Source organism: Harpia harpyja, chromosome 5, assembly GCF_026419915.1.
Source record: "Harpia harpyja isolate bHarHar1 chromosome 5, bHarHar1 primary haplotype, whole genome shotgun sequence".
Taxonomy (NCBI): Eukaryota; Metazoa; Chordata; class Aves; order Accipitriformes; family Accipitridae; genus Harpia; species Harpia harpyja.
The window spans coordinates 12,765,196-12,778,772 of record NC_068944.1 but is presented as its reverse complement, the minus strand read 5'-3'; the positions used below and the strand labels follow the sequence as shown (position 1 = coordinate 12,778,772).

The window sequence follows — 13,577 nt, the reverse complement described above, 5'->3', positions numbered from 1 at the left end:
GTCTTGGCAGAGGGTGACCTCTAGTACTGTCTCTAAACATTTCCAATTTACAGACTCAAGAATTTTTGCTGTCTTTGCCTCTCATTCTTTTGAAGAGGTCAGCCCTTTACGAATTTGCCACAAGAAAGAAGTTCAAAATACCCTATATACTTAAACAGCCTAATAGGAATATAGCCACAATGAACACACAACATACAATTCATTTTAATATTTATGGAAGAAATTCACGTTGTTTTAAGTGTACACAAGCAGCTGCTGTCATTTGGCTATGAGCAGATGTTAGACCTCCGAAAGCTTCACTGATAATTAAAATACTAACAGTTAGTGTTTTACCCCAGCTGCAGGTTCTGTTTACTGTAAATTTGATTTTAATGGTGCCTCTGTGCAGTTATTGAATAGAGGTTTGTTTTCTACTATACATACAAAAGTGTCTACAATGAAGACAAATGGTTATTTCCCATAATTTACTCTGGAAAGATATGAATATACACTGTAACATCGTTGAATTTATAAATGAAATACAGATACGACTATCACATTGGAAATGGTAGTTTCTGCTATCTTAACTAACAAAAAGAACTAGGGAAACCTTCTATTTTGTGTTATTCCCAAGCATTCCCCCTAAAAACTGCTGTGCTTTTCAAATGGGTTGAGATGTGCCCTCCAGCAAAGAACAGGTGCTCCTTTTTACTGAATGGGTGCATAAATCAGAATAAATAAATACAGGAAATCACAATACTCATATTTGATAGGTATGCAGAAGAATATAATTTCTGCTTGATCATTTAATAACGTGATGTTTTATTTTAGGTATCCCTTACAAGTGTCTGTTCTCTTTAGTGCGTATATGTACATCAAACGTTAGGGAAGGCTAGCCACTTTCAGAATTGTTAATCCCAAGGGCCTGATTATGCAAACACAATGCATAATGCAAGCTACCATGTTTAGTCCCTTTGAGACTATTGAGGCTAACTATGACAGTAAGCAGTACTCTTGATAAACAAATGTTTATAAGACCAGGATCTAAATGTATATGTTCTTGAAAAACAAAAACTCTTGCTGAGATAATAATGACAAAAAGGGGGTTTTTTGCCTTTTTTGACAAAACAGTTACTGTCTGGGACTAGACCTATTTCAGAAATCCAGATCATTTTCCTTATGAGCAGAACTTGTGGGGTTTTTTCCCCTGATTTTCTCATATTAGCATTCATACTATTTTTCGTATCAGCTTATGTGTTCTGTCTGCCTAGTAAGCAGAAATCTCCACTTTGACCAAGCACAAACAGTACCTCTTGAAACTGGGATTCTGATTTAGAAGTGCTAAAAAGGCACTTTCCAGTTGCACTGTGGGGGATAAAACGGAGAAAGTGCATCCGTGTAGCATCAATGTCAGCTGTTCCCAAACTGAGGGCCAGAGTAGCCTTTGAAGCTGGACTGCCAAGAAATGTCCAGGCTGGCTATCCTCATCTCCAGCTGCTAAATTGCACTGGAAGAGCTAGCTAAAATACTCCAGATACATTCCTAATGCTGCTTGCCCATAGAGGTAATTGCTGTATATGCCACAGCGAGGTTTTTGCTCACATGTAGGAATTGAGAAGACAAGCCTGCATGGTGGCAAGCGGGTAAAGAGGAAAAGTAGTCAACAAGAAAATCAGTTACTGCGCAGGTTAGGCAATTGTAAAATCTGCACGTTAACACTGTACGTGTTTGCTAGGATCAGTGGGAGTTTCGGTATGTATATTTTTTATTTGCATAGCTTCTATAACACCGGGCTCTATAGTGTTCATTTTTTGACCTTGAGTGCAGGAAAAGAGAAACTGAAATTTTTCACAGAGAAGGCCTTTTCCCAAAGGTTAATTGGACACTGGAGGGAAACTAAACTAAACCAAACCAAACTGCCTAAACACCCCAACTGAATGGCTCAGCTATTTCTTTTGGTGTTGTTTTGTCTTTTGTTTCTTCTTGTTGCAGTTGTCATAGTCCTTTAAGGTGTGGGAGGTAAAAATAACAAGCAGGAAATTTCAGTCTGTTTTTCAAAAGAAAAAAAATAACAAAAATATTTCATTTTACATTTTAAGGAAGTTAAAAGGACATTTGCTGCTTTAAGATACCTGAAAGGTTAAAACTTCATCCTTTATTCAAGCAATTCTTACAAGACCTTGAAGTTTCTAAACATGATTGAGTGGTTAAGGACAAAGCTAGAAGCCAAAGATGTTTTGAGTTTCAGCATTGAAACATGACATTACTGGATTTTTAAGTATAAAATAAACTATGAACATTATTTGGGAATTGGTTTTGTTGTTTAATTTTCTTTTTACAGTAATAATATACTGAAAGGAAAAAAACCTTGCGGCGTTGGTATCTCTTGAGATTTACATACTTGGTGTCAATAGTGGATTTTTTTTTTTTTTTTTAATGTCTCTCAGGGAGCTGGTTAAATCCCCTGTAGGTATACTTATTTGTACTGCTTTACAAATATTTGCTGCCTTTGTGGACTTAATAGTTCTGACAGAGCCATTTTGGGTTGCTGATTTATTTCACTTCTTGGTTTGACCCATCCTATTTTCTTTCCTTTAGCAGAAGACATGAATGAGCCTTCACAACCTCTTATTTGGTAGCTTAACTAGCTGGTTTAGAAAATGCTGGCCCATGCATTGCTTGCACATATAAACCTTACAAATGAGAAAGGATAGTTTTTACTATGGCTAAGGAACGGAGATCTGAAAAATGGGGCTTATTATTGTGGCCTGCAAAAATCAAGGAAATCCCAAAGTTATGACATTATGCCACAGTTCTTAGATTGCACTTAATTAATTAGAGATCATTACAAAAGTAATTAATAAAAAAAAGGAAAGAAAAAAGAGCAGAAACTTGGAGCTTGATCAAGGCCTAAATTATTTCTTTGTAAATTTGAATGGTGGACTTGCCGTACCATTCAAAATATTGTACTGCCACATAGACAATAACTTTTAAAGTAAAAAAAATCAGTTGCCCAACATAAGTTGAATTTTCTATATCTTTTAAATTCCTTGAAGGTTGTATTTAATTGAAAGAAAAGATGTTTCTTTGCATTCACAGTATTTAATATTCATTGCATTTTAGTAGATACCAAATATTCGTACGTGTCAATAAATAACATACCTAATCACCAAAGTATGAAAAATTAAGTGTTGCTGAATAGGGCGCTATAAATCAGGCCTCCTAGAACTTTTGCAGAAAAGGAAAAATAGCTGGTTTAAGCTTGCTGTGTAAATGCAGATCATTTCCGTCGTCGTAATAGATTATTTCATTTATGACTTACTGCTTTGTCCTAAAGGTGCTCCTTGTGAAGGATGTCCTCAGCCTAGCCTCACCATGCACAACCACTTGCTACAACTTTTGGGGAAGGGTTAGAATTCTAAAGAGGCTGCTGGCTGAGAGCAAAGTGGTGCTTTACATATAATATTAGCCCAGACTTTCCTAAAGCATTACGCATTTCTTTCTGAGACAAGTCTCCTTAATGCCATCTTTATCTGCTACACGATGCATGAAATCTACTTTCTGTTTTAGAACTGCGGCTGACCCCCGACCCCGCGACTGGCGCCACAATGTGACCTTTCTATTGTCATCAGCTTTCATTCTCCTGAAAATTCTATGAATTTTTATTACAAGTTTTTTTAAACCAAGCTGAGGCTTCAACAAATTACTTGACACAGATGAGATGAAGTTGTTGAAGTAGTGTTAGATAAGTTTTACAGCCAGCATGTGTGCTGCTGAACAGTACAAAGCCAGTGTCCTACAATGTCATACACCAGTAACTGCTGAGCCTACTATTGGATAAATACATCATTTTATGGAACATTGATTGTTCTATAAACCCAATGGAGTATTATGCTCTATGATCAAACCATTTAGATTGTGTGTAGAGCACAGAAAATGCCATATTCAGGATGGTACTAAAAGTGCCATTTGTGTATTTTATGGATGTCATTACGGGGGAAACTTCTCTCTGTAGGCCCTGTTTACTGCAAAATTTTTTAGTCTGTAATGACATTTTTCATTCACAACGTATGCCTTCAAGAGAGGGGGCCCTTGTTTTATTTGTTTCATTCGAGTTTACTGCACAAATCCTGTACATTTTAATTAAATGTAAGCTTAACAAAAGAATAAGGTATTTATTCTGTGGGGAACAAATGATGACAGTAACAAAAGAATAAAACAGACACACAAAAGAAAGTCAGGTATTGAGTAAAAGAGAGGGAAAAAGGTACTAAGCCCTATTTGTAGTTTCCCAGAAGCACATTAAACATCAAAGCATTTCTTCTAGCCCTATTTCGGGAGTTCATGGTCTCTGAGAATTAAAATAACCTGCGAATATGGATTTAATGTCTAAAAAATCCTGACATTTTCAAATAAAAAACTAACAGTCGCTCAGGACTCCAACTGATAAATAATGGCTCTGCTGAAATGACAGACTTCTTGGAAAGAAACCAATTCTGTGATCATTGCACCCCTAGATATGAAACACCTCTTTACAAATTGTCTGAATGTGAGCTCTTGTATCGTTATATTTTGTCATTTTAATGCCTATTTGTGTATCTTTTTAATTCGCAATGACATGCAATCAGCAACAAGTCCACTTTTCCTAATATTAATGTGGGCTTGTATTGCAGCTTATGTTTGCCATGTCAGCCAACACTTACCCCTTCTCTTTAGCCGTTTCTAAGAGGGGGCGAAAGGCAGGCTGGATTTAGTAGGACAACATGATTTGTTGCTACATACAGTCCCATAATGTGACATGTTCCCTAAATGCCTAAAAATTCCTACAAATGTTGTGTTGGATAGCAGTGCTCCATTGTAGAAATGCACTGTTCCGAAGTCGAAATACCAGCTAAGCCTCAATAAATGTTGTTTTCTAAATATCTTCCCTACTTGGCTTTTCACTGTTACAACAAAAGAAAACCAGTAAAATCTGCAATTCATATTTACCATGAAAAATCACTAAAATTGAAGTTGATGTTCCCAGTAAATTCTTGGTCATAGTCCAGTTAAAATTTAAAGTTACAGTAGATTCACATTAGTTTAAATGACACTTGAACTTCTACACAGCTCAACATTAATTCATTATAGTTGAAATGGAAGAATCTTCAGTGGGTGAATCTTTTACAATCTGATTGAGGCTGTTACATTTTATAGGAGCCATTTTTCAAAGCAGTACTGACAGCACTCGAAGTTATTAAATTGCTGAATCAAAAGATGGACCTGCAATCGCATTTATGAACTGTGATGGAATAGCTGGGGTTGCACTGAGCTGAGGTTAAGATGTTGGTGTAGTTAAGCTTCATCACACCCCTTAGTGACAGCAGTATTTACCCATGTAGTTTACTTTAATGGTCAGGAAGTGGCTTAACTCACCTCTGGATTCAAATAGATTAAGTAAGCAGTCAGAATGGCATAATTATCAGTGCTGCGAGGGATTCACCGGATAGCTCTTCACCCAGGAGACTTCCCATTCAATTGCACAGCAAAGACTGGAGTTGCATGGATTCACGGGTACAGCATTTCTTTGAGGAGATGAAAACAGAATGAATTTCCTTTTTCTTTCCCTTCGCTAGACCGGAGCTTCTCCTCAATGCAGTGATGCTGTGTCCCGTACATAAATTATCATGATCTTAGGGGAAAGATGTCATGATTTTGCTGTGCGTGTGTGAAAATTATGATCGTAGTTATTTTGATTTTGAAATCCAGTGGAAAATGCATGATTTGTAGAGTTATTTTGATTTTGTGCCACATCACTGCCAGGCTCCTCTTTTATCATGTCAACAAAGCAAGATTCCTGAGAGAATTAATTACTTCTACTCTATTGTAAAATGTGGAGGAGCTAAGATAATTGTCATTTTATGTTGATTTCCCCTTCCTATTTTTCTGCTCTTTGGGGGGTCTTGTGAGTGTCAGTGCCTACAGAGAGCACAGGAAAAGTGGGGATAAGAACTAGTCGTACCACAGTAAGCTTCCTTCTCACTTACACCTGACAAAATGTACTTCAATTGCATGTGCCAGATTTATCATGCAGCATCACTTGGAAACACTCTAATGGTTTAAATTGTTAATTTTCTTTTCCGAAGATAACCTGCCTTGCAAACTAAGATGGAGAAAGTTGTATAACGTCAGTTTAGACTTGTGAAGGTGATTTGCAGCCTTTCAGCGTAACAAAATTACTTCTTGTGCTTCACAGTACGGTTCTCCACCAGAAGCTTTGTAATAGAAAAAAAGATACATGGATAGATAGACAGATAGATAGATAGATGCATGCATGCTAGCAAGAGCTCAGTCTTTTAAGCATTGGTGTTATCTTGGAATATTAGCTTGATATGCACCTTAGCATATCAAGTTGCTAGAGGCTGCAAGATGCCAAGTACTCGGTCTCGGAGTAACACTGCTCCTAAGTGTGAACTTACCTTTAAGCAAATGAATCTCTGGTTTTTACAGCCCAGTTTAGTTCTCCGTGGGATCACGGCCTGACAGCTCTATGCTTTGGGTAAAAGAGCCCCCTTAGGCCAGCTTTAGTATAATTTTCTTGGTCTCTTGAGTTCAAGGGAGCATGTTGTTCACTAGAAGTGTCTTGGTGGCTTGGAAAGTACAGTGCTAGCCTGAAATTTGACTGTAAAAGTCAATGTTTTTTCTTGCTTGTTTTATCCCAAACAAGCAATGGCATATCTATGTGTGTCAGTGAGAAGATGCTACACCTGTTACTCCAGAGATGTGATTTCAGGTTGTGTAGGTGAATTTAAACTAGAGCATGGGTGTGGGTAGTCTCAGCAGCATGGACTTAATCAGCCTTCCCAAGGCCCATCTGGCATTAGACTCCTGCCTCATTCTCAGCATCCAGGAGCCAATCTTCTCTCTGTGTCCACTGGTTGTGGCCCAAAGCTCTCTTCCCAGCAGCCACAGGAGTTGTAGGATGGCACTGCCATGGGGAGACAGCGAGTGCTAGAGTTGTTCTACCATGAACGTATCCACAAAGCTGGTCACAAGGTGCTCTCAGTTATGCCTTCCCAAAAATGCTAAAGGCAATCCTGAGGCCATGCTTTGAGGATGGCGGGCTTGACTTGGTGCAGCTGTGGGCACCATTTGCTTTGGTGAAGCTATATTGTTAGTGATGAGAACTGAGAAGGAAATCTTCAATGACCCAAAACCAGACCAAGTGGCAAAGCAAGCAGTTGGAATGTAGATGTTACAGGTATTTTAATCTGTTAATTGATTTCCTGTAGAAATAATTAAGAAGTGTAATTGAGGTTTCTCTGGATGATATTTTATAGAATACCCCACTTAAAGTAAGAAAACCACCGAGTGTTTTCTCCAGGTAACTAGGCTAGTGACTGAGTCAGTCAGGTGTGCTGGAGAAGACGCTAGGTGGGAAATGAAGGGAAAGACAATGGCATCAAAATGACAGCATGGCAATTACCTCGCCAACAAAAGCAGGATATTAAGAAGATCAGCCACAGTTTTTCACACCCAGATATGTTTAATGTAATAGACGATCCTAAGATTCATTACTGAAGTACTGAAATATCACCGATAGGATCTTCTATAAAAGATGTGTTAATGGCTTTTAACCGTATACTGTATTTATCTGGGCTTTTTTATACAGCATATTTTTTAAAACACATTTAAATTGTTAATAGGCTGCAGAATTGTTAAACTCAGCAATTATTTCAACCTGTAAATATGTTATTTGGAAAACATGCAAATTGTTTTTGTTCACTTGCTCATTTTATTTGTGTTTTCTGCCAGTGAAATCTAAAAATTGTCAAGGATTTTTTCTCCATTTAAGCTACAATTCGTTAAAGTAATGAACTGATATTTGCCATGATATCATGTTAACAACACGTTTTATCTTGTAGGCATTGTATCCAAGTCCTATGAGTGCCGACTGAAGGGGCAAGGAGCAACCTTTGTGGAAACTACAAGTCCTTTTACTGCAGCAGCACTGGGAGAGGTTTCTCCAGTTAAAGAGAAGGTCTTTCGGGGCAGTAGAAGACAGCCACAGTCACCTGAAGAAGTTCAACAAGTTATTATTATTCAAGGATACGATGGCGACTTTGCAATTGATGCCTCTGTGGAAGAAACAGCAGCGGCTACCCTTCAGACTCTAGCAATGGCCGGTCAGATGGCCAGGGTGGTCCATATTACAGAAGATGGGCAAGTCATAGCTACAAATCAAAATGGCTCACACGTGAGCAGTATGGTTCCAGGGCAGATACTTACCGAGCAGTTAGCAGATGGTGCAACGCAGGTGGTAGTGGTTGAAGGAACAGGAACTGGTATGGAGGAAGCCGTTCGAATAGATGCAGTTCCTGACTCCAGTAGCACCGTACTGCAGCAGATAATGCGACAAGAAGTTTTAGATGCTTCTGAAGCTACAGTCCATCCTCCAGACTCCTCCTCGGCATTAGATGCCCTGCTTTGTGCTGTAACAGAGCTGGGTGAAGTGGAAAACAAATCTGGACTCCTCGACAGATGCAGGTCTAGTCACAAAGATTTCTTGCAAATGCCAAACCCAGAGACGCCCAGTGCTCCCAGTGATGCAGAGGGACAAGAAATACAAATGTTCCATGAAGTTCAAGAGACTCAGGAAGATACTGAACCTATGGAAGTAGTGACGCGGGTCATGCACCCATCGGCTATAATTGCATCTCAGGAGAGAGCTCAGGCTGCCTTCAAGAAAATGGTCCAAGGAGTATTACAGTTTGCTGTATGTGATACGGCTGCAGCCGACCAGCTGATGAAAGAAGGTGTCACTCAGGTCATAGTAAACGAGGAAGGGACTGTGCATATGGTAGCTAGAGAAGGCTCTCAGATAATTATGCAGGAAGGTGGTAGCCACGCGCTCAGTGTCCAGAGCGAACACATGGATTTAGTTGAGTCAGATGGGGAAATATCACAGATTATCGTTACAGAAGAATTAGCTCAAGCCATGGTTCAGGGTTCTGGTGGCGACTTCTCTGAAGGTGCAACGCACTACATCGTCACAGAATTGCCACCAGACATGCAGGATGAGCCTGGTGTGTACTCGCATGCTGTGATAGAGACAGCTGGATCTCAAGAGATTTTGCAGGCTGGTACTGCTATAAAAACAGAAGCCATATCCCCTGATAGAGCAGAAGAGTTAACAAGCATGGTCATTTATACAGAGGGAGGCTCACAAGTAATTCAAGGCCAGAGAGATGATAACGAAGTATAAGAAGCACGAAGAGCTTCATCTCCTAGGCTTTGATGCAGGGCAAAGCTGGAAATTACCAGATCCATGGAGGCACTGTGTTCCTGGAACACTTCCTGTAAAACCTTCTCAATATAACATCCTCCTAGCCAGGTAACAAATACACGTCCTGCGGGAGGTGAAGGTCAGCTGCTAGGAGGAGTTCCCTGAAAAAGATAGTACAATCTTGTTATAATAGCTCTAAGAATTATTATATGGGATTATTATAAAACAAGCATATTAGGGTAAAAAAGAGGATAAAAAGCCCCCTTCCCCCCAAAGTAGATATTGTTCTGATCACTGCTTTCTTTGTTGTTCGTTGTTTTTTTTAAACGTTACTTTAACTCAGGGTAATTCCCTGCCTTCTGTCATTTTTGTCTAACATAATCACAGGAGTAAAATAATTCCACTTACATGTACATTTTGTGAACAGATAAATAAGCAAAAATACAAACCCCATAATAACAAGGTGAACAGGTAAGCTTACAGGTAAGCTTACAGGTAAGCTGTAATTGGTGCCCTTCTTCATTTTAAAGAAGAACAGGTGACATTTTGCTTTCTAGAATCTTACTTTAAAATATCCCTGGCTAAAAATACGTCATCAAAGTAAGTATTTTTTGCATCTAAAATCGAAATTTTCATAGTAGCTTACACTTTCGTGGTATCACATAGGACTTTCCCTAAAGAAGAGCTCAAAAAAGCTACACTTCAGAAAATTCTCAGTTATACATATTCAGGAAGAAGAACTTGATGCCTGTAACTTCCACTTAATTTTAGATGGGAGTCCTACATAAGAAATGCATTTTTTGAAAAAAATATTGTCACTGTCAGTGTTTTGTTTTTCTTATAAATAGTGCTTCATATAAATACCATTTTGCAGTTCATTTTGTGAGCGACTTCTGAAATGTTATGGGGGTTTTTAAAGAAAATTCTGACATTGACATTAACAAGTAGGAAAAAAAAAAAAAAAAAGGTGACCTTGTATTTCTTGCTTAGTCCAGAATGTCAGTTATTTACTTGTGGATATACTGCAATTGGTCAATGCAAGTTCTTGTTGAAAAGATTTGTTTCATGATACAACTGCTTTTGTTTCTTTAAACAAATGTAAAATATAAACTGGCAAGGTTTGGGGATTATTTTTTTTGTCTTTCAAATAAAATGTTAGCATTAAAATGAAGCATCATGATTTTTAATATTAAGCAATAAACAGAACTGGCATTCAGTGGAGCAAACGAATGCTATCTGTTATGTCTGTGCATTTTCTCTTTTCTCTTTTCCTTTCTCTAGCTCGCTAGATAGATAAAGATAAAAGAATCTAATTTCTGAAGTGTGCCTCATGCATGCTTAATATAATTGTGTAAGTGTTTAGGGTATAAACCATGCTGACTCTAGAGATAACTGGGTTTCCTATCATGTTTAATATCTTAAAATTATCAACTGTAAGAAAGTTGGGGTGAGGCAAAACAATAGTTCCTTCCTGAAGCAACTGTTTAAAAATGTATTTTCTGATAGAGCTGCTTAGAAAAGGTGCTTCGTTCTGGGGCTATAAGATCCTGCTGTCTTTTCATCTCTTTTTATTATTATTTTTTAAATTTTATTATTTTCCAGGAATTAAGGTTGTGTCTTTGTCAAACCCCCAAAAAAGTAAATTTCAAGTTCGACATCAAGATTCATAATTAGCCGAGTTTGACTTGCTCATCTTTCTTAAAAGTGACAGGCTGTTCACTTACTCTTAAATACTGTCTTCAGCAAACAGTGACAGGATCAACTCCCGTTTGTTATCAGGAAAAAGGTGACCTTTACAAAATGATGGCCCTCTGCAAGACTCTCACAGATGTTCAAAAAACGGAATGTTTTTCAGTGGAAATATTTCTTCTTGATCATTTCTCCTGTTAACTGTAGCCCTGTGGTCTTGCAGCTTGGATGCTAATTCTTCGCTGTGCTTAGTCCTGTATGGCTAACCTTTCTGCTGCAGTACAGGGTGTTGACACTGACATGCTGCAGTTTACCATTTGTGATTTATTTAGGATAAATATGTCTCAGGTGGCATTTAATCCTTCATAAAACCAGTGTAGCCTGCAGTGTCAAACCAGCAATCACATTGTATGCACAATGAAAAGAGCAGACCTTTGCATAAAAAAAAAACCAAACCAGTGGTAGGTGTTCCTGTGCTTGGGAGCATTGGAAAGGATTCACTAACCTACCGTGTGCTGTAATTACCTGGAAGCTCAGGTTAACGATACTTCTCTCTGAGTGCAGCCCGATCGGGAAAGCTAATATTTTTCTAGGGCTCTTTTTTTCTCCTCCTTCTTCTTTTTAATGTGCACTTTAAAGTTAACTTATTAGTGCCCTACAAATGTAACATTAGAAATCAAGGGTGACATTCATTCCCGTGCAGACAGCCTGCTTAAGGACTCCACACACTGTCTCAACCCCATGCTAAAATGCTCTCTGCCGTACACGGAAAGTTGAGGCTACGGCATATCTCTCCCATGGCTTAGGAAACTCGTCTCTGGCATTTGTCTCCCTCCCATGCCTGAGCTCCCGGCGCTGTGCTGTATCGTAAACTGGCAGGAGATTAGCTGGATCGCTCCATGGATCTGCCAAGCTTTCCCCTGCCCTGGGCAGCAGGGAAGAAGGCAGCGGAGGTGCTCAGGGTAGAGCAGCACCTCAAAAGGACCCGAGCCCCCAGGATGGCCGTGCACGGTGCTGGCGAGGTGCCCGTGGCGTGGTGGGGAGCAGGCTCAGGGGCTGCAGGAGCCCTTTGCCACAGGTAGTGTCCACCATCAGAGCACAGCAGAAGAACTTGTGTGGTTGGATCTAGGAAGGTGCATAGCCCAGGCAGCCGTTCACTCGGTGTGTTTTGCTCTTTGGTTTGAACACCTTCAGTTGCTTGCTTCCCGGCGAAATCAAGGGCTATGCTGTAATGGAAGCGGTTGTTGAGAGTGCAGTATTCCCGTGTCAGTTGGTCGTCTTCTGATGTTCTGACTGCCAGAGCCATTGGCTTCATTTCCTCTTTGTTATCCATTCTGAATAAGCATTAACAAAGTTGGATCATACTGTGACGATGCCAACCAGGTAAAAATATGTTTAAGAAGCAATGAACTAGCATGCAGCGGGGAAAACAAAACAAAACAAAACCAAACCCAAGAACAACCAAAGGTGAACAAAAAAACCCTAAACGAAAACAAAGCCAGGGGAAGATGAGATGTTTCTGGCAAGCAGTTTCACCCACCATTTCTTAAGAATCAGATATACACCTCCTGAGGCAGTGTCTCCTGGCCCCTGAATTCAGGGTCCATCTTTGGGGAGAAATGGGAGATAAGAGATAGCTGGAAACTGTATTTAGAGAAATATTTGCTGTAACAAAAACAAAACAAAAAGAACCCAAAAACCAACACAACCCAAAGTGCCCACAGCTACATACCATTCTGCCTGACTACCAGCTGCACTTCGCTATGGAAGCGAGATGAGCCAGAGCCAATAGTTGATGCGCTAAGGTATGCACATGTGGATTGTGCATAGTGCTGCAAGCGCTGCTGTCATTTATAAATGCTGCTTTAATACCAGAAATGTTAGCTGTGAGTCCTGGAAGAAATATATTTGTGATCTTTGTGGGCAGCGGATTCAGCTTGTATAATCGCTGTAGGAATCTCTGTGTGTCGAAGTTCTTGTGCCTTGGGCTAGCCCTGAACTGAACCTGAGCTTAAAACGCAGGTGAGTCCCCTTCAGAAAATCACGGGGATGGAGAGATGGGGTTGGAGCTACTGGCAGAGCAGTAGAAGGAGCTGGTGTTGTGGTAGGCACAGGCTTCAGAAAGCCGCTTCTGGGGCTTTTTTCCAACTTTCTCTGCTCAGTAGACTTCCTGAGCACAAAAGCTGTAAACAGAATAAAAAAAAGAGAGAAGAACGAAGACAAAACCACTCCTGAAATTTGAAACAAAGTTAGTTCTAGTGAGAGGATTAAGTAACAGAAAAAAAGGTCATTCATTTGGCAAAATAAAAGAGAGCTGTGAGTTTTCACTTATTTTACTGTGCAATATTAGCCCATAATTTAAGACAGCACACGGCTCACTTAAACAGCCTACCCCTGTTCTATCTTGTTGAAGAATACAATTCGTTTTCTACTCCTCTAGGGTGATATCATTTTATATGAAGAAAAAAGTTAGCTCAGATGGCAGTTATAAGTTTCGGAAGCACCTTCTAATCAGGGATTGGTGATTCATTATTAGCTTCAGCAGGCGATCCATCTGACATGTAAGGGGAAAAAATTAGCAGCTGTCACTGCATGATGAGTTAATTTCCTGATAGGCCTGACACTGAAAAGCCATTTGGAGACA

At 39.5% G+C, this 13,577-nt stretch overlaps 1 protein-coding gene across 1 annotated transcript in view; it reads left to right on the top strand.

The window, feature by feature from the left end:
- ZNF407 (zinc finger protein 407) overlaps positions 1-10,411 on the top strand; it is a 351,767-nt gene extending 341,356 nt beyond the window's left edge. The window contains exon 9 of the mRNA XM_052786923.1: positions 7,884-10,411. Within this exon, the coding sequence (XP_052642883.1) occupies positions 7,884-9,223 (1,340 nt within the window). The 3' untranslated portion in view covers positions 9,224-10,411. The remainder of the gene's footprint in view (positions 1-7,883) is intronic.
- The last annotated feature ends 3,166 nt before the right edge of the window (positions 10,412-13,577 follow it).